This window comes from Pongo pygmaeus, chromosome 3 (assembly GCF_028885625.2).
Source record: "Pongo pygmaeus isolate AG05252 chromosome 3, NHGRI_mPonPyg2-v2.0_pri, whole genome shotgun sequence".
In the NCBI taxonomy this organism is placed as follows: Eukaryota; Metazoa; Chordata; class Mammalia; order Primates; family Hominidae; genus Pongo; species Pongo pygmaeus.
The window spans coordinates 107,688,332-107,710,477 of NC_072376.2; the positions used below are offsets into that span (position 1 = coordinate 107,688,332).

Below are 22,146 nucleotides of genomic sequence, written 5' to 3' on the forward strand. Positions count from 1 at the left end.
CTGCCTGCCTGTTTCTCTCTCATTTTGAGGGTGAGCTAAAATTCCACTCATGTTTTGCTTTATAAATAAAAGGCCTCCCATAATTGCTCCTGCTTATCTGTGTGGATTATTCTTGCATAGCATCTTTATCCCGACAGCAGCTCACCTCCCACTGTCCCTGTGCTGCCTGGTTCTTGAGCAGTATTTTCCAGTCCTCGGTATTGGGGTCTGCGCAGTGATGCATAGTGAGGACGACGGGGCGGGTGAGCAGAGCTCCTGGGGGCCCACAGCTCACCACAGGGGTCAAAAGTGTCTGAGAGTCATCCATGGGTGGCCTAGGAGGAGAGCAGAGAATGGCTTCAGTGACATTTCCATTGTATTCATGAACTATGCACTTAGGTTCTGAATGCAAACAGGTCAAGTAGTTTTCTCCTGGAATTCTTTTTTTTTTTTTTTTTTTTTTTCTGGGGGGTTGGGGAGAGGAAATAGGTGATACAGAATTAAATGCTCTCTATACCAAGACCTTGGTCTTGCAGGACTGGAAGTCTTTATGATAACAATAAACTTGCCAGCATCTCTTTGATCCCCTTCCCTCCGACACTGGTCTTTCTGTGGTAGCTTCCTCCAAATTTATGTACAGACACTTTCGAGATGGAATGAGAATGAACAGAGTCCCTATGAAGTTACATAAGCAGATTTTCTGATAATTCTTGCCACTGGTCTCACAGGGTTTTAAATACTTTTGTGGTTTCAGGACCTGACTTGAAAAATAGTTTTAAAAAATCATTTCAGAATGAGGACACTCTAGAACTAAACTTAGTCCAAATGACTTTCAGGAATAATTTAGGCTAGTACAGCAGATTCATTCTTTCAAATATGACTAGAAATAATATAGAACTGTATTTATACAGCAACTTAAAATGAGATCTCTTTACTTGTATAGTTCATGCTCAGAGAATCTGGGCAGAAAGAACCTAAAAAATGCAGATTTTTTATTTTTATATATAAAAATTGCCTTCAATCTTTTCCCTAACAGGACTGTAATCAACAAGCAAATGGATAAATTAACCTAGCCTATCAGTAAATTTGTGAAGATATAGTTCAAAAGGTGTTGAGTGGATTGCCCCAAGTCTCACAACTAAGTGCTAGTTAGTGCCGAGATGAAAATAAATGCCCTCTCAACGACAATAGTCAAACTACTCAATCAGAATAGCATAGCTTTGAAATCATGGACTCAGAGAATTTTAGAAGGGCCCTTGGAAGTCATTGGGCAGCACCTTCCATCCAGCCAGAACCCCTCTACAACATGGCTGACGTATAGTTAGTGCTATAGACACATCCAGAATTGTTCCACTACTGCTAAAAGGTTACCTCATTTACTATAAACTCAAATTTACAAAATATTCTTACTTAGAATGAGCACAACCTGACTTCCTGAAATTTCTCTGTATGTATCCTTGATTTGCTTTCGATGCTACACTGTTTCATATATTTGGAGATCATTATGATGTCTCTACAGTCTTCTTTATTACAGACCAAACAACCTCAATGTTTCCAACCTCAGCTGGAATAGCATGGTTTCTAGATCTCTCCTTGGCTTTCTATCTTCATTTTCATATGGATGCTTGTCATTGTTTTCCAGGTCCTCGTTAAAGTGGTGGCATCTTGAACTCAACACTCAAATAGACAGTATGAGAGAGTATTTTCTTTGATTTGCCATCTGTGTTTATATTCATGCCTTACAAAATTGTTGCTGTTGATTATTCCCAATCAAGGAATTACTTATGAATATTATTTAGCAGGCTCCAGTTACATGGGAAGATAGAGATAGTATGGTTAAGCATTTCCTTTATAAAATGAAGCACTGAAGCTCCAAGGAAGTTAAGAAATTGGTTAAAGCTAACCACTCTAAGTATTCCTAACATGAAAGGCTCTTAGGCTAAGTCTAAGGATGTGGTTCTTAGGCTAAGTCTGGTTCCATGATTGTAATGATGGCTTTTAAACCTATGTACAGAAATTTATATTTAGCTTTTCTTTTGAACTTAATAGTTTCAAGGTAAATTTTCGGTCATCTATTTCTTCATGCTCTATCTTCCCTCCAAACATTGGCTATGTCTTCCAGTCTTTTCTCCTCCCTAAATCTGATATGCTTGCCATTTATGTTCTCATTCTAACCATTGATAACTTTGCAACACAAGAAGAGGGCAAGGGCAGAGACCTTTTCAAGGACACCATTTGGAACCTCTTTCCAGTCTGATATCAATATTTTGAGCTATTTAGTTCCACCAAATATAAACCCATTAAAATGGACATTGTTCGGTTCACATCTTTTGATGGAATTCACATATATATGACAAGGGACACATCAAATTCCTTTATAATTGCAATGGTCACTTGAAATGGATTTTTCTCTAGTTTTTTCTATGGTTTACATATTATTTATTACATATTCCAGAAGTTAGCTTTTATCTATGGGTACCCTCGTTGAACACTCAATGAATGGTAGCAGTTGTTATTATTTTTAATATTGTTGGAAGACAATTATCCATGGATTTCTCATGTTTACGCATGGATGTTTGTATAGCAATTACCTTGAAAGATAAAGACAACGTCTACTTCTGGAGCAAATGGCAGGCATGTCTACTCCTCATTATAAAAGACTCAGGTTCCCTAAGCTCATAGATCCTTTTCTGGAATGCAACCATTGAGTGTGTAGACTTCATCTGAACATTTTTGCATCACCATTTCTAAAATGGGGCTCACAAAATTGGCACAAAAATGATGGTACTCTGTATAATGCTATCGCTGTGGGTAATAAGCTGTCCGTTGTCTTTGATCCACAAGTCTTGTGTGTTTTATCAGCACGCATAAAACTGTAGCAGCTAACTTGGTAGCTCACAAGTAAGTTTGTATCTTAGAGCTTCCACAGTTGACTATTAGTTCTAAGAACACAATTAAAATTTGGCATATGTTCCCCTTAATAACTCTTGGCTATCACTGCTTCCTCACTTATTCCAAAATTGCACTAGGATCTCACCAACTTATGGCTTTTCTTTCTTCCGATTTAGAAAAGCAACACAAATTTTACCTACTTTTAGTCTTTTAATAGCATTTCCATTCTTTTTAAATAACAATACCCTTTCCTCCATTATAGCTAAAGTTATTTAGGTACTTGGGAATGTACTTAAATTTGGAACTATAAGGTTATTGGGAGCAACTTGAGACCTCATTACTATCCCCATTACCACCTTGATTTTCATTTTCTCTTAACCCAGTTTGTCCTTCTTCCAGTCTGAAATTCATTCTCTTAGAACACAAGTCAAGTTCTGCTTTCACCGTGTCATAGTTAATACTATACTATCTGCCTTAAGGAGTGACTTTATTATTGCTTAATTCTATTTTTTCCTATCCTGGAGGGGGAAAAAACCAATGATTGCATTTTTCTGAGCACAACTCTTACCTTCTAGTTACAAGTGTACCTTGAGAAGTGAACGTTAAACTTTTAAGGAAGGACACTAGAGTGGAATCTATTTCAAGTGGTCTTTGCAATATAGTTGGGGATTGGAGACATCTATCTCTCAGTCTGGTGTTAGCAGCCAGTGCTTGAGGCAGGAAGGAGGAGGGGTCCTTCTCATCACTGACTTGGAACAGAAGGGAGAAGACTCCCTGCTGGGCTGGGGAGCTGTCAGACCTGTACTCTCCAAGTACACCCCTGGCATGCAATATTGATGGGCACCATTCTTGGAGGAGGGATACCAAGGGAAGGAGGGAGGAAGGAGGGGCCGTAGGTGTCAAAAGAATTTATTAACCCAGTGAGGTGCAAGAATGTAATGAATAGGGAAGTGGTGAAGTGGAATTCTTAACAGGGAATGAAAAACAAAAGAAGAAATAATGATAAGATTCTCTTATAGGCTTTCAAGATGAGAGAAATAGCATTGAAATTGCAAATATCTGAGCATATATGGAAGGAGTTACGCAGGATAAGATTTAACTATGTGAAAACTAAGGTCAGAGTGTGTAACACATTTCCTTTATACAAAGGAAGCTATTAAATTACATAGAAGAAAATAGCAGAAAATAAATATCTCGGATTCATGTTTTTGCAGAGAAGGACTTCTCTATGTCTCATATGTTTTCTAAGCAATTCAAGCAGTCTGTAAATATTAATTGCAGATGATATGGAAATGAACATAGAGCAAAAATTAGCTGCAGATGCGTCAATTAAGTAGAAATTTCAGCAAAGAACAATGATTAAAATTTTAAATGTTTTCCAAAGTCCAACAAGGATAATATTCCAGTAAATGCTGGATGGGTGCTGAGTCCTCTAGGACAAAGCCCACAGAGAGAAATTTCAGTTTCCTGTCAGAAATATTTTCTCATCCTTTGCTTGTCATTATCAGTGAGGAGAACTTCTAATCAAGAGTGCATAATTAACAAAACTTTCACATAAGCCATTGCATTTGCTGCTCATGGTACACCTGTAAGGCAGTGTATGTCTATTACCTCTTTTCTAGAAGAGGAAACTGAAATCTACAGATATTAACACACTTGCCTAAGGATGCAAAGCTAGGTAGGTTTCAAACACAAATCATTTAATTTCTTTCACACGATGCCGTATTTTGGGTTGCTTAGAGTGGGTTTAAGTCCTTGCGAAGCTATTCTTTTCTGTTTCCTAGAGCAGGCTCAAGGAAAGAATCTGTCTCCATCCACCTCTGTGGGAACAGGAGATGCCTTCTAGTAATGGACGTGTCTTTTATCTGGTCCCTCAGGATGATAATCCCACCCTAGGCTCAGCTGCCTTTTAAAGCACAGGCCTTCACACATAACTGGCAACTTGAAATATTTGCACTCTAGGTACCTGACAGGGAATATCTAACTCACTTGCTATCAAAAGCTCAATTGTGCAAAAATAATATTTATGAAAGCCACTCCAAAGGGCGTGCCACCATTTCCCTAGACAGGCCAAAATCTATCCCTGGATTAAGCCAGAACTGATAAGCGTTATGCTTATCTACCTCCATTGAGGGATACTGATTGGTAGAAGCAGCCCTTGAAACTCATTGCTGTTTTTCTTTTAAGGATGCTGTTCACTGCATTAGCAAAATGTCTTCTTTATGAGGAACCAAAGGAAAAATAATTGAGTTTCTTCTGAGCGTATTTTTTTCCTCATGGACATGCGAATCTTGTGACTTAACACATTCCCTTCTTGAAAGGCTTAGAAATAGTAAATTCATGACCTGGTACTAGCAAATGTGCTGGGAATTACACCAACTATTTTATATTCTAACTGCTCGCCTACTTTATCTTATCTTTTATAACTTTATTTTCCCCACTTTCTTACCTTTTTTATCCACTTATTTAAATTTATTTCTCTTATTGAGAAGAAGTGTTTTCATAAACTACCTTGAAGCATTTCTTTCTAAGTAGGATTTCAATAAATGAACATTGTCAAGAACAGTATGAGGATAAGATTTAAATATACCTGGACTCACTAACTCCCACTGTTAGCCTTTTTATAGCTCTTCCTTCAAACTGAGGAACTTGAGGCTCATGAATGAGAAAGGACTCCACTAAAAGGAGAAAGATCACTGCGTTTCCTTGAGACAGAATAATGTCAACTACTATTTTACAAAGTGCCAAAAAATAACATGAGAAGCAAATCTATCTCTATACAATTATCTACATAGGAAATTTTGGACCCTTATCTATCCTCACACATTACTTTATTATTTATATTTAATAGATATATACGATAGTGTCAGTTGCCACACTACTATCTCACATCTTAAACCATTGATAAGGGGATTTCACCAATTAAAAAAAAAAAGTTCTGAACACCACTAATGTCCCACAGTTGACAAATCTAATAATCTTTTTGTTGTTCTTCCTCTTTCTTTACATTTTTACTTTAATGACGCCTCGTGTTGAGGCTCCATCTTGGAGCTCTCTTTACCTTTGATTTTTGAGATCCTATTTATACCACGGTTTGTTTGCCTACCCTTACAAACCTTCATACTTTCATTAGGAAATATTCATTGAGGAGCCACTACTCCTAACACAGTAATATGTTAAGTACTGTGCTAGATGCAAACTCTTCATTTGCCTTATCCTTACATGTGCTATCTAGTTTCTCTCATCACACCCAAACCTTCATAGGAGTATTTCTTAAAGTTCTTTCCCCAGTTCTTTCTGCTTCTGCATTTTCTCGGCTGGAGGTTCCTTCCCTGCCGTGACTTCACTTCCACGTCCCTAGCAGGAATCCACATCCCCACTCACACTGAACGCATCCAAACTGGAATCTGTCCTCTCCCCTGTAGCCACTGCTGCTTCTCACCTTTCTCACAATTCTCACAGTGCCCCAGGCTTGACTCTTGAATCTATTCTGTGTGTTCTGCCCCTCCTTTGCAACACTTCTAGCCAGCTGTGAAATACTTTCTCTTCTGAAATAGATTCTCTCGATACCCTCTCCATTCTCTCAGACTGGGACCTGGCTCACCCTCCGGCCTGGTTCCTCCTCCTCCTCTCTCCTCACACCTGCATTACTGCCAGGGCCCACCCAGGCACCAAACCTTCTGGGCGAGTCCTTCTGTTCCCTCCACCGATGCATTCCATGCACTGTCACCGGATCAATCTTTAAAAAGCGCTGCTATTCCTGTGTCACTCAGCTGCTCAGAAACTTTCCATGGCTCCCCACATTTACAAAAAAGGTGTTCTATTTACCTTTGTATTTGGAATTTCTAAATTGATTTCCTCACCCTTTGATAAAACTGCTAGGTGAGTACAGAATGCAGAGAAAAGGGAAAATCAACTTTCATATCTTCAATTCAAATTGTTTTCCAACAAGAATCAATAAAGGACAAAATTTCAGTCTAGGTCGGGTTCATATGTGCAAACTGCTACTAGAAACAAGGCAAAAAGGCCCATATTAGCAGCATTAATTGTGGAAATTGTATCCACCAGGAAAACAAAGGCTTCCCGCCTTTCCAGAGATCTGTAAAATGGGAGAGGTAGAAATCCTGAGCACAGCCTTGCAGCTCTGCACCCTCTTTGGTCAGAGACCGCTTGTCCCTTCTCTGTGGCTCATTCAGGCTGTTCAGCTGCCAGCCTGCGCTTCTTTCGCTTAGAGCATATTCAGTAATGATAAGACCCCTCTTGTCACATTCACTATGCCACATGTAATTAAGTTCACGCCTCCCTTCAGACAATTCACATCCGCAGATGACCAGCTGGATACCATCCAGCTGGAAACATACCCAGTTTGGGATGCAATAAAAGGAATCAGAGAGAAGGAAAATGGAGAAAAATGCTCAGAATTTTCCTACGAATGCATCGTAACATCACAGCTCCTGATGTCCTCACAGAGTCTTCTTCCAAAGAAGTTCTGTCTTAAATCACGTGTGGATAGAAAGGATCTTTAGTGAGCAATAGAAAGTGTATTCAAAAATGCACCATAATACATAGGCAGAGGTTTGGTTTGTGCATTGGTGCAATGGAGGAGGATGGCACATTAGGAAGCAGAAAGCGCTTTGTGATCAGAAAAGCCTGAGTCTGAATTCTGCCTTGCTAAGGTACTAACTGTGAAACCTTGGCTATGGAACCCAATTCCCCTGTGCCTCAGTTTCTTCATCTTTAAAGTGGAGCTCATCACAGCTTGCAGAACGTAGTGAGAAGTAACTGAAATTAAGAGTTTGCTGGATGAAGAGCAGGGATGCTTTGTATTATGACTATATCCTAAAGCACATTCTTGCCATTGTGTTTTACAATAAAAATGCATCTGGTTCATAACAGAAAACTAGTGAAGAGAAGACTTCTCGTTTATCTGAAACAGTTATCCTCCTGTGTTTGTTCCTTGGTTCATGGTCTCTAGTGCATATTTTCTTTTGAGATCTTGAGGTTTTCCTAGTTTCATTTTTATAAACAGAACTTCTTTTATGCACACCAAATTCAACAGAATAATTCCCTCTGCACCTAACTTCAGATGGTAGGCATAGCAAGGAGTGATTTATAGTTTCCTTTTCATTATAGTCAAAGGCAGAGAACCCTAAAAGCAGAAAAGTGTCTAGCTTTATCAATTTTCTGTTTTCTCTTTCATCTAAAATGTACAATTATCCTGGTTCGGCTGCCAAGGAAAGTATGGGAAGAGCAGGCACGTGAGTGCACACCTCTTTCGGCTTCAGCCCGTGCCTGCAGCAGCCACTTAAGGCTTGATCTTCAGCTGCAGATAATGATAATCTGATGGAGAATAGGAGAGCTCAGGCATCTTACTGTTTCTCACCATAAAGCACAAGCCAATACTTATTTCTATTTAAACAAAATGTCCACGCTGACAAAGGCCTTGATGGATAGATGTACTTAATGCTAACCTTGACTCTGGATGAGAGAAAGAAAAATAAAATAAAATAAAATAAAATAAAATAAAATAAAGAGATCTTGGTGTTTGCTGATCTTCTTTTCTCCCGATGCAAAAGAAGGGAGCTTTGAGGGCCTGTGAATGTTGCTTTGCATTGGGAATGAAAAAAATGAATATTTGATGTGGGTAAATACAAGCCTTTTAGTGATTTTTCTGTTGCTCAAATTTAAGGCATGAATAACGCTCAAGAATTGCATTATTTTCTTAGACAGGCTAGTATTTATGTAGGTGGAAGTACACCACCCGAGGAAAAAAATGTTCTGGGTCACACCGATTATAAATGCCAGTATCTCCACCTGAGAGCATAATACAAAAGCTTTACGGCTAGTGAAGAACAAGACTAAAAATGGATGTTTTTCTGAGGATGAGAGCTGGGAAAAGAAAAGGTATAATGCGTTATAATGATAACCTAGTTCTGCATTGTCACTCATGCTTTATAGTCAGAGCTCAGGGCTGAGGAGCCAATGCTCTTCCCCTTGGGAAAAACAATGATAATTACATGATGAGGATCTCCATTTTAACAACATCTTTCATTTTAAGATCTTGGTGTACTTCAGAAGCATTAATCAGGCTTCTAAAGCACTATTTAACACACGCATTTTACACGGAAACTAATCAAGAAATACCCAATACGATTTGTTAGAGGCCAAACTGAAAATTGAATTTAGGACTTCTCAGCGCCTCTTGTTATTTTTACTTAAAATACCTTCATCTTTATGATTATGAAACATTCTAAACAAAACCTTTTAATTCGATCTAGTTTTAATCAATCCTAGACCCATTCTGAACAGCCTAATGTGGAATTTATAAGTGCTAAACATAAGAAGGAAATTAGTAATACTTAAGCTAGAAGACAGTCACTAAAGGAAGAATCGTGGGTCAGAATTAAGGGCTAGGCTGAGTGGGAGTGGTAGGGATTGGGGGAGTTGTCCAATCCTTTGTGACCTTTGACTCTGTAATGGGAACAGGCTGGATTCCTGAGCCAGATCCCATGAAGTCGACGTCTCTGTGTCTACCCACTTGTCTCTCTGGACAATCTAGGGATCACATTTCTGGACATTTTTCCAGGAAATATGGCAACATGTCCACTTGGGAAAAGATTTCTAGCCTTCTACCCATATTCAAGATCTGCAAAAGTGTCTGGAGCCTCAAAGACAAAGAGAAGTAAAACCTGACCTTTTGTAGGTCAAGGGAAAAAAAATGTATGCCAGAAGCAAGGCACTTGAGACAAAAATATGTTGGGTTTATTGTGTCTATTGTACAATTCTCCTCCAAGTTAGACATTGGTAAAGTCAGTGCACCAGAAAAAGCATATTTACCTCATAGTTTCTTTCCTGTGTACAGTCACATACATTTCGTAGACTCTCCCTTGGGGAATGGCCCCAGCGGGAATCAGCAAGCTGACTCCTGAATAGCAAAAGAGAAAAGCAGTCATATAAGACCTAGGAATCAAAGCTTTTGCAGCACGTAAAAGGGAATGAGGAGATTTTGTGACCGCGCAGCCATAAGCCTGCTTCGTTTTCTCTAAAGACATGTAAATATTCCGAGTTGCTCCATTTTCCTTCCTCACTGGCCTCCTTACCACAGCTCCCTCTGAACTCTTATGGAATTACTTAAAGGAATGATGTAACTTTTTAAGCTCTTGTTTTATTTGAGGAACAGACAGATGGTTCCACTGTTGTTCTCCTTGCAAGACAAGGGGAAAACCAACAACTGCTCAAAATTTCAAACAGCTGTAATGATGCATCATTTCCATTTTTATGAAAATCCCCACAAGATTCAAAGTCAGGGAAATGCCAATTTCAACATAAAAAAACAACAACATGTATTTTTTAAATATCTGGTTAGCATCAATGTAATTCCACAATGGTATAAGAATTGGTGAAGACCTTTTATTATACATAACTCTAGAAAGTGAACAGTAACTCCTAGTTTAGTCACAGCAGGTCAAAGCACTTCTAGTTAGTTGCTAATCAGTGCCCTTTTGCAGAACTATTAGATTGGGCTGTGTTCTAAGCTAACTGTGTCTGCTGTAGCAGTGGCTTGCAAATTTGAGCTCACGTCAGAACCACCTGGAGAGCTTGTTAAACCACAGATTACTGGTCCCTACCCCCAGAGTTTCTGATTCAGAGATATGGGGTGTGGGGTAGATTTTTTAGTTCAACCAGTTGCCAGGTGATGCCAATGGTGATGGTCTGGGGCCCACACCACTGCTCATCATCACAAAGAGTGATTCAGTGTGGACAGCACTCCAAAGATGTTTGGCGCCATCATTTGATTCCCATAAAATCCAGCTTCCTTCAGCTCCATACAAATTTATGAAGCATCCTTGTGAGTACAGTGTTTGGCACTGTTGTGAATTTCAAAAAGGAAAAGATAGTCTTCCTGTCTTTGAGTAACTCATAATTTAATCAGCGAGGAAACGGAATATGCCAAATGAGCGTGGGGCAATATGAAAACTTGCCTGACCACACTGGAAAGTCTCAAGAAAAAAGAATGGAGAGTTAAGAGTTAGTAGGCCTTTATGTAACTGGTTGAAGATGTTGAGCCACAGCCCTCTTGAGAAGGAGAGTAATCTGAGAGCCCTGTTGTTGTAGGAAGTGGACTGTCAACGTACAGAATGATTTGTGGAGGACACAGCAGGAAGATCACACATGAGGCTACCAAGCCTCAGTGCTTTTATTTTTCACATTGAAAACATAAAACATACCTTAATCTTTGTTATAGGGATGAAACAGCATTATGAATATAAAGTAGTAGGTAACTATTGTTTGTCCATTAAATAAAATATCATATGTTGATCACCATTGCCTAATACATAGGAAGAATTTAAAACATGCTAGCTCACTCCCTTCCACTTAAGAGGCCTTTATAATAATGCACATATGAAAAAGTGGTGGGTAGAAATGGGAAGAAAAGGCAGAATCCAATACATATCAGAGGGAAAAGAACTATTTTGAGAACAATTGTAATGTTTAAACAATGGAAGAACATTAAAGTATGTTTTGATTCATTCAATAATGGACTGTTACATTTAAAATCATGATTTTAAAGAGCATGCAGTAGCATGAGGATTAATGAGAAAAGGGTGGAAAACATTATATAATACATGATCTCAGCTATGTAAACTGTGAAGAAAAAAAGGATATTTTATTAAATGTTTTGATTTTGTTAAAATATACTTTTAAAGGTTTAGGGTAAAAGTTGCCAAGGCATTGAAATGAAAGAGTGAATGACAGGAAGAATCAAATAAAATTTCATATTCAGGCCTGAAGACTCTTTGGTCTGTATATTCCTTGACTATACATATATTATGTTTTATCAATGTGACAACATTTTAGGTATTACTGTATTTACAAAATACTCACAGCCTTGTCCAAAAGAATTAGATAGATTTAGAGAGGAAGCCATTAACCGTTTTATGACCCATGGTTCCAAGCTCATTACTAATATTGATTAATGGATATCGATTTTTAATCCAACAGTATCAGTCATTAACTTTCATTCACCATGAAAGACCTTTATGAGGCTTATTCTCTAGATGCAGAGAAACTACATAATAAACTGAAACCAAGTAATAGTACAAAAGCACACCTGATGAATCTGGTGATTCTGGATACAAATATCAGAGGTAGGAGTGAGTACAGTGTACACTATCAATACTGTGAGGTGAAAGACTGTGTGATCAAGTTAGGTTAATAAATGAAGATTTCATGTCTATTATGATGCCTCTGATGATCAAAAAATTTGTTTTCTGTAGTATTGCTTCATGTAGTAAATTGCAACTGAACCAAATGATATATTTTATAATTAGTTCGTCCTTTTAAAGTATAATGACAACATTAGGACTTGTGGCTTGATGTTGCCTTCTGAAGTTCTAGTAAAAAGGAGGTCAATGATGGTTCTAAATTACACCTCAGCAGAAAGGTGTGAGTATAAAATTTCTAGAGGAAGTGTTTTCAGAATCGGTTGGAGGAAGAGAGAAATGGTTTTGCTGATTTGTCTGAAGTAATGTTCTGTTTGCATTGAAAGTAGATTTGGGCTGGATAGGTCACATTTAACATTTCAGGCCTAATGAAAACATCCCACGAACAAAAAAGATTTTGGCATGGAAAAATATGTTTCAAGCTGCCTCTTTGCAATTTAAACCTCTAGGAATTACCTGAATTGGGAACAATAAGGTGACCTCCCAGCGAGTTGAAACTGCCAAATGCGGTACAGGATGGATCGGTCTGCCTTGCTAGACTCTGGTTCTTCAGGCTGAGGGCTTCATTCTCCAACAACGACTGGGTCATCTGAGGGGACAGCTTGGACGTAAACTCAGAAAGGTCATCTTGGGGGGTGACAGCACCTGAGGTGTTGTACACTTTGATTTTCAGGTTGGGCAGTGGATCCAGAATTGGAGAGTTGGTCATTGGGATTTTGTCTGAGACGTCATGCAGGGCATAGACAGGTCCTCTGTACATGGCTGCAGCTGACGTGAGGTCTGGGGGTACAGCCAGCAGATCTGAGTCAGAAAGAGAAAATAATCCCATTGGCATTCTCCACTCAGGCCAACCTACATTAGTCAGACTCCCCCTCACACTTTCTGAGCCAAAAGTAAAGCAGCTCAGCTAATATCAGAGATGGATAGACAGGCTCTACTGAAAACAGCGCAATCAGATAACTACCAGCTCTTTTATTATTGGCTATAAGTAAGTGGTCAAGCTCATTCTATAATTTGCTTTGACGTCTACTCATTATACCTAAGGTATTTAGCTATTTCAACAGATTGGATTGAACAACGAGCCTCACTAGGTGACAATTAGCTATGGTTTCCCTGGTCTATACTGGATTTGGGTTCATTGGTAAATCATTCTATTCATAGCAACACAAGATACCTTGTCAAAGGAAGGAAAAAAAGAGACTCAAGCAATCAGTCAACCAATCAGAGTACTCTTTTCAAACAGAACTTAAAAAGTGACAGAGCAATCTGTCAGAAAAGAAAAAAAGAGGATTTATCTTGTTAACTCTAATTTGTTATGTAAATGACATCAATACAGTAATGAACAAAATTAACTCAAATTGCTGTCTTCAGGGAGCTTACATTCTAGCTGAATGAGATGACTCTAAAGTCATTGATTTTGAAACTGCTTACATGCATAAGTAACAGGGTGTGAAGTGGAATGTCAACTAACCTTGTCTTGCTGCCTTGATGTTCACAGGCTGAAAGCCCCCATTGAGTGCCGAAGAGTCAATAATATCTGACTCAAAGTCACGATGATTCTTCCGATACACAAACAAGGCCACAACTACAGAGATCGCCAGGCAAACGATCACTGCTATCACAATCCCAACATAGAGAGCAACATCATCTGAATCAGGAGCAGCTAGAGAGAAGAGTGAAACACTGAACCAGCTGCTTATAGAAATTTCCCACAGTACACATATGTATTGCTATAATTTTTTCAGACATTTACTGCCTTTTTTATAGGTTAATTTCAAATCTATTTCAAAAGCTATATAAAATGGCTGTGGCCTTTCAGTGGAAAATTATCTCTGATTTCTTTTCCTTTCTCACTCTGCATCTATCCACCCACTAATCTATCTTATAATTGGGCAGCATAAGGCAGCATAACAGACCGTTTATTACTAGGCATATAAAGAAACTGGAACTAAAACCATCCCAACCCACAGGAAAAAAAAAATTTATTACTCATTTCAGGTGGAAAAGTTTGGAAGGGTTTTTGAATTCACTGATAGTTCTTTAAAAACGTAAACATAAACACTGTTAGAAATATCTGGCATGTTTTAAATCTGCATATTTATTGAACCAGAATATTTTCCTAAGTATCGCTCCAAGTCATAAAATTACTTTCCATAGCACTCTTCTCACTTTCCCCTAAATCAGTGGAGAGGTGGGTGGGAATGGTGTAACTAAGCAAAGCAAATATTAGGAGCAAACATATTAGATTCGAAAGGTGTGCTTTCAGAGGGCCCAGATCTGGGGGACAGAGGTTAATGCTGATAACCTTCTCTAAGTCCAGGCTTTGATACAGATGCAGTATTATCTCTGAGAACCCTGAGCTTCTCACAGTCCCCTGTCAGGGATTTACATTTGAGCTACTCATTACTAGAATAAAATATAGCTCTCTTGTGCACTAAGGAAGATAAAGGCCTGGTTCAGTGATCAGAAAGGTCAGACTACCCCAGAAGGCAAATAAGCATTTGACCAACACAGTGTGTCAGTCAACTGAGGCCTTTTTTCTGGAACAGAATTCCTTTAAATGTTGCACGTTGCCTTGGTGGCATAGAACATGCTTTCATCTAACTGGAAAAGGTGATAGAAGCTGATAATTAAAACAAACAAATGAAATGAAACCTTTGTGGACCCCTTTGACATTTTTAAGTCTCTGTTTTTAGTTTTCTGTGATGCACAAAAACATGTTCAGCAAAATTAATCAAAGCTGCTCCACTCACTGTAAAAGAGGTTGTTAAATTGGTACTTCAGGTAGTTGAGACAACCTAGAATTTTATGGTCAATTTTATATATGTGTACATTTTTCAGGGAGAGAGAACTTTCAAATTTGTAGGCCCCATGACCTCCTAAAATGTGAAGAACCACGGCCCTCTCCTAACACTCACAGCCACATGGTTTACATGGTGAAACGACTCATCATTTCATTTGCCAGTGGCTCACGAGATAACCCACACTCTAATGTCATGGGATCTTTCACATATTAGCAGTGTAAATGAATTCTCTATTGGAAATTGCTCTATCTCTTTTAGCATTTTGTGTTTAAATGTAATGTATCCAAAAGGATTTTGCTTTCTTTTAAAAATAATTTTCTTCCCAAAATTTCCAGAATATTCACTTTCCCATCAATCAAGTCAATATTAGCAAATTTTCTTCAGAAAACCAGTGATATCACAAATACTCTTGGTTGGGTGAGTGCTGCTTTCAAAGTACTTACTTCACTTTTCTGTTGGGTTTTATTTGAGGCACTGCTGCAGGATTCTGAACTCTGGTCAGAATATTATATCTGAATTCTTATTGTTTTACTTTACCAGGTCATAGTTACTTATTCAACATTCATGATTTCTAGCTCAACCGATCTGTCTTTTTTCAACCCTTTCCTTTTTAGTATTTGAACACTGCCCTTTACTTATATCAGCATATTTCATGATATGTTTTGTCAGCTACTGGGACTCAAGCTTTGAATGGTAGACTGATAGATTTTAAAGCTGGCAGAGTCTTGAAATGACCCTTTCTTCTCTTCAGCAGCAAAAATCTAATTTATTTTTCATGTTAGAATATATTAGGCTCCTATTTCCTGTGTGCACATCTGTAATCCAAAGAAAGGTAAACTTGAACTAGGGGCAATAACGTTAAATGATTATTCAGCAACATAGAATCCAAACATCAAACTTACAAGAAAATCCATATTCATTCTGGGTTCTCTGTTCAGTTGAAATGGGATAAATGAAACCTTGAAAAGAAAAAAAAAATGAAACAAAAATGGGAACAAAATCAAATTAATGAGGGAAAGAAAATAGAAAGCATGAAAAATGGTTTAATTAAAAGGAAAAGAAACCTGTGGTCTTTTAAAATTCTGGCTCAGTACAAAATTATGATTTTGCATCTCTTGTCTGCTCTGGAGCCTCACTAAGAATTAATAAGCAGGCAGATTGAATTTTAGAGCAAAAACTGGTCTCGAGTCACTAACTTTGGAGTACTTAAAGTCTTTCTTTTATTGAGCATAAACTCTAATGGATCTAATTTATTTCAGACATCAAGGGTCATTAGCATAAGGAAAATCTTTTTTCCTTATCCTTGCCATATGTTTTAATTCCCAGGACATATTCAGTAAGGCTCTAAACAGTTTTTTTTTTCTTTTTTATTTAATCATAACAGCTTGCGCTTGGTCTAAGAGAACTAAAGAAGACCTGTCATTGTTGGTCAAAGGTTAAGTACTCATTTAGTGAGCTAAGCTGAGACCACCTCTCCCCTGCTCCATCTCAAATCTACTCTTTGGATTTTCTGTTGTTTCTTGCCCGCTTCATTTAATAGGAGTCCGATAGGTTTTGCCCAGGGACTGAACAGTTTGTCAATGCAATGGAAACTGGATGCTTTTTATTTGAAATCATTAGAAAATCAATAGGGCCTAGAGGTTGTAAGGTTATTTATTTTAGGGCTTCAGAGAAATGGTGTATATTGGGAAAAACAAAAACTTCATCTCAACAGAAAAATGCAGAAATAGCACTAGCATTTTATTTCTTTTCCTTTTTAGTGTATTCTGAAGGTGGAAACTAACAATAATAATGCAATATGGATAATGATAATAATGTGAAGAGGAATAAGATAGGGAAAAGTCACTTAAAATCTGTGCAACACAAACTTTTTGAAATGAAAAACCAAGGGAAAGTTTTAAAGTATATCTTATATTGGTAACCACAGTTCTCCAAGATTTACTATTCTGCTACATATGAATTAATCAAATGATATAGCACCATTTGGATTAATCAAATGAAGATGACTAAGAAGTACGTGAATTAAACCTTCCTAGTAATACTCAAGGGCCAAAAACAGAGGAAAACTGCAAGATTCACAATTAATTGGTTCAAAATGAAAGGTCTATAAAGCTGTAATACTAAAAGCAACTCTAAATTGTGCCTCAGGTAGCACTTCCATAGTTTGCTGCACACTCAGTTCTTACAAGCTATTTACCTATTTGGGGGAACTAATTCTGGAGAAACATGCATTGCTACCTTAATGAAAGAGAGCTTTGCTGCAGCACAGACAGGTTTTCTCGGAATTAATTTTTAATGCTTTATTTTAGAGCAATGATTGCAACCTCCTACTCAGTTTTATAAATATTATATTCCTTATTCTAGTTGTCTGAGTCCATGTATTAGGTTTGATTTTCATTTTTAAACACCACTGCCTGGTAATAAAATTTTTCCATTTGTATTCTGTGAACTCAATAAAAGGACATCTGGGACATATACAGGCTCTATTTTCAAAACCCAAAGACTTAACACAAAACAAGTTCACTGCTAGTAGAGGAAGCCAGATCACAATGCCATCTTCCTGGAAGTGATGATGTTAAGTAGAAGAAAAAAGACTTATTTTTGCAGGTAAGAGGGCAAGGAAATGAGTATAAAAGGCATGTTTACAAATGCTATGATGCTCATCCTGAAACTTTTGGTAAGAATCAGCCTGGCAGCCGGGCATGGTGGCTCACGTCTGTAATCCCAGCACTTTAAGAGGCTGAGGCAGGTGGATCGCCTGAGCTCATGAGTATGAGACAGTCTGGGTAACATGGTGAAAGCCCATCTCTACCCAAAATACAAAAAATTAGCCAGGCATGGTGGCGTGTGCCTGTGATCCTGGCTACTCGGGAGGCTGAGGTGGGAGAATCACTTGAGACTGGGTGGCGGAGATTGCAGTGAGCAGAGATTGCGCCACTGCACTCCAGCCTGGGTGACAGAGTGAGACTCTGTCTCAAAAAATAAAAAGAAAAGAATCAGCGTGGTCCTGCTTGAATAAGCAGAAGAGCTGCGTCTTGCAAAAGGAAAGCCTATCTCCAGCTAGATATCACGTGGTCTGAAATTTCTCCCTGTAAAGCAGTTCTGAGTTTTTTGTCCCTGCTTCCCACCAGAATTCCTGTTCTTGATAGGCAGACCAAGAATAGAGAATATAACTTGGTAATTTCGATTTGAATGTCAACTCTCATAAATATTATGTAGATTTAAACTACTCAATAAATGTTTTGTGCCTTATGGTATTTATCTGAAACTTCAATCTCATTCCAGGCACAGAATTGGAATTCATTCATTCACTCATTCATCATCCATTTAGCAAATACTCTTGAACCTTATTATATTCTGGGTTCTGTTGTAGACACGGGGATACTTTCCTGTTTTTACTGAAGTTTAACAGAAAATAAGTAAACAAAATAATAAGATCATTTCAAATAGTAAAAAAGTTCTTTTAAAAATAAACGAAAAGAACATAATGTGTTTGGAGATGTCAGGATGGCCAACTTAGGGAATTAAGGAAGAATTTTTTTTTAATTGAGATGAAATTTGACCTGGAGCTTGACAAAAAGAAAGAATCTGCCAAGTGAAGATCAGGAGGCAAGTGCTTGATGAGAAACAACAATAAATACGAAAGTCCTGACAGACATAATGGTTAGAGGGTGGGGAGCAAGTAAGAAAGGAAACGGAGGAGGTGGGGTCAGAGGAGAGGCGACACCAGGTCACGTCCTGGTGGGCCAGGATGAGGAGTCTTGCTCTGTCACCCAGGCTGGAGTGCAATGGCACGATCTCAGCTCACTGCAACCTCCGCCTTCCGGGTTCAAGTGATTCTCCTGTCTCAGCCTCCCGAGTGGCTGGGATTACAGGTGTGCACCACCACGTCCGGCTAATTTTGGTATTTTTATTAGACACGGAGTTTCACCATGTTGGCTAGACTGGTCTCGAAATCCTGGGCTCAAGCTATCTGCCCACCTTAGCCTCCCAAAATGCTGGGATTACAGGCCCGAGTCACTGCACCTGCCCTCCACAATGAGTTTTGATTCTAAGTGAAATGCATATCCTGTGATCGAATGTCATTTTGAAAAAAATCACTTTGGTTTCTATAGATATGGATTGTCAAATGGAGCAAAGTGATAGGGTTTTACAGATGGCTTCTATAACACATGGCTTGGGAGATGTCTTTCAATAGGTGTATAATATAACTGATGAAGTGTTTGCATTTGAGGTTGTTCTGAACAAAAATAAAATATTAAAAAAATTAAATATAGCCTCACTCTAAAATATTAAAAATATTAAAATATTTATTTAAAAATTTTTAAAAATATTTTACAAAGTCTCACTTACTTTAGTTATTCCTCGTAGGCAATTAGGACCAATCTAGCCAAACTCTTATTTTCCTACATGGGAAAGTTTAAAACAGACCAGTATTAAGTGTACTTACCAAAGGTTCGACACTCCAATTTACTCTGTTATGGAAACACTGATAAAAAGTTATGTAAGGCATCCCTGTAAAACTTTTTCATCATTTTCAAAACACTTCTGCAACTACAGAAGTAAAACATCACTTAGCAGGCTGGGAATCAGAGAAGAAGGGGATTACTGTTCCATCCCCTAAATGAGGGGAACACAGAATCACTTTCTGGAGTTTGTTTTTATGCTTCTCCATCTGATCCGTCTCTCATGGAACAACAGGGAACATTTTCTTCAGCTAATGAGGTGACCCTGCTGAGAGTAGTCCTAGCAATAATGAAAAATAACATCTCCGGCAGAACACGGTGCAAAATAATTGTTTTTTGGTTGCTACCGACAGCCTGGTTCAAAAGTTAGGGATTTCAGTTAACTTTCCTGCTACTTCAAAGTAAGGTGGTCTAAGAAAGGCACCAGGCCATGGGCCAGTACACTGCTTTTCAGTGTCACAAACATCAGCTTGAATCCTAGCTCTGCCACTTAGCTGGGAGAGCTTGGCCGAACTACTTCGCTTTTCTAAGCATCAGTTTTCTCATCTGTGTAAGGGGATATGAATACTTACTTCTAGAGCTGTGGAAAGGATAAATGAGATTTGTAAGGTGCTGGTACATTGCCAGTAATCAAGAAATGACCAACAATGACATTGATATAATTATGATGCACGTTACTAAGGTATACTAAGATGCTGGGTCCTTAAGGGATTTTATTTGTAAAGTCAACGTAGCCTATTATCTAATGAGTGATCTTAGGAAACTCGTTTGAATTTCAGTTTCCCCAGTTATTACATAGACAGGGAGCCCAGTTTTTCAGAGAAGCTGCATGCAATGCTGTCTTCTAAGGACTCTTGCACTCTCTTCATGTAAAAAGGCTTATGCCTGACCTTTGTGGCTTCTGGAAAAAGATATGGTGGTATGTTTCCAAAGCACATTTTCAAGGCCAGAGTGCAAATTGATGGTAAAAAGGTATCTCAACGAAGAGTGATGCAATTTCTCAAGAGGATGTTTGGAAAATGGGGTAGGGGTGGTGTTTTTTTGGTTGTCATAAGGATTAGGTGGTTGTTTTTTGGCATTTGGTGAGTGAAGGCCAAGGATACTGAATGTCCTGCAATGAAAGAAACAATTTTGCCATGAAAGGATGGCCCAGAACAAAATCCATCTCCCTTGATAACAACTTTCAAAATCACCTCTTTTTGACTGAGAAGGCAAGAATGGGCATGGCGTTCAGGGAAAGGTATGAGGCTTGTTACCCCTGGGTACAGTGTGGCCTCAGCAACTGCTTTTTCAAGAGCAGTGCTTTTTCAAGGGTAACTGCTTATAACCTATATCCACTTTAAAACAATGTTTTTTTTAAAAAAAAATAATTATTTCGAGATAGGGTCTTGCTCTGTCATGCTGGCTGGAGTGCAGTGGCATGATCATAGCTCACTGCAGCCTCCACCTCTTGGGATCAAGCAATCCTCCCATCTCAGCCTCCCAAGTAGCTGGGACCACATATCTGCACCACCACACCCAGGCTATTTAAAAAATTTTTTTGTAGAGATGGGGTCTTGCTATGTTGCCCAGGCTGGTTTTGAACTCGTGGGCTCAAGCAATCCTCCCACGTTGGCTTCCCAAAGTGCTGGGATTACAGGTGTGAGCCATCGCACCTGGCTGTAACTTGTATTTTTAAAGAAAATTTATTTTTTAAAGCATTGATTTTCCTGACCTGCAGGAATACAGACTAAAGGAGATTCGATTTGGAGAAAACCTTTAAGTGAAGGAAAAATATTTGAAAACTGGAGCAAGAGCAGGCTATGTCTTAAACAGTTCATGCAATGCTCCTTTTACTTGAAAACCATCTCATAATTGCTCAAAACATTATCTCAAGTGATTATCTCATTCAATCTTTTTCATATGAGGAGACAGAGTCTCAAAGGTGAGAAAGGTTGTTTGCAAAGTTACCCAGAGTGTTGATATTCTACCAACTAAAATTTGGGTAAATAAAACTGACAATGTATAATTTTGCATTGTCCAGCTCTGGGTGGCACCATTCATATTTGTGTTTACTGTAGATTTGGATTAATCATAGAACCATTTTCTGGCTGCTGGTAGTAAAGTGACTTAGGGAACGAATGACTTTTTTCTAATTTGCACAAGGTCATTATTTAGACTAGATGTGAGGTCGCCCGAACTTTTTAGTGACGTCCAACCATTGTAAAAGATCAGAGCCCATGTCCAAGTATTGTAAAAAAAGAAAGAGAGCAAGAGAGCTTTCCTTGGTGTTTACACTGAAGGAAGTAATATCAAATTATCCCTAAGTACACAGCCAAGACCCAGTAACTGAGCAACAATATACCTAAATGTAGCCTGTCTGGTGGGTTTATATTTGAGAGTCTCAAGAATAATGCCAGAAACCAAATGTAAATCTTCATTTCCCCAATAAACAGCAACTACTTTTATTTTTCTAGCCTTTTCAAATTTTTTCTTTCCAAGCAATATGGATAGATAGCAAAAAATGATCATGGTTTTATTATTACATTAAAAAAAAATTCAAACTGTTTTTATGCCATAATACATACTTTCATAGAAATAATTATCAAGCAAATATTCTGATGTGAGAAATGTCATAACTTCTGAACATCATTAGCCAGGTTTAAATCCTCAAAACCAAGTCTATGTTCTCACAAACTTGCAAACCCCCAGGATGTTGGAGCAAAAATAGATCATTGATTGGAACTCCCTAATTTAACCCTTTGAGCATACAGTGGTAAAGGGATTTGTCTAACATTATAA

At 38.3% G+C, this 22,146-nt stretch overlaps 1 protein-coding gene across 3 annotated transcripts in view; it reads right to left on the reverse strand.

Moving 5' to 3' along the window:
- UNC5C (unc-5 netrin receptor C) overlaps positions 1-22,146 on the reverse strand; it is a 393,124-nt gene that overhangs the window by 37,402 nt on the left and 333,576 nt on the right. Inside the window, exons 8-12 of one of the 3 annotated variants that reach the window (XM_063663920.1) lie at positions 15,802-15,858; positions 13,567-13,758; positions 12,552-12,875; positions 9,709-9,796; positions 146-314 (exon numbers count right to left, since the gene is read on the reverse strand). In XM_063663920.1, the coding sequence (XP_063519990.1) occupies positions 146-314; positions 9,709-9,796; positions 12,552-12,875; positions 13,567-13,758; positions 15,802-15,858 (830 nt within the window). Of the gene's footprint in view, positions 1-145; positions 315-9,708; positions 9,797-12,551; positions 12,897-13,566; positions 13,759-15,801; positions 15,859-22,146 lie in introns of all 3 variants that reach the window. The other 2 variants (XM_054484518.2, XM_054484519.2) reach the window with 2 other exon arrangements.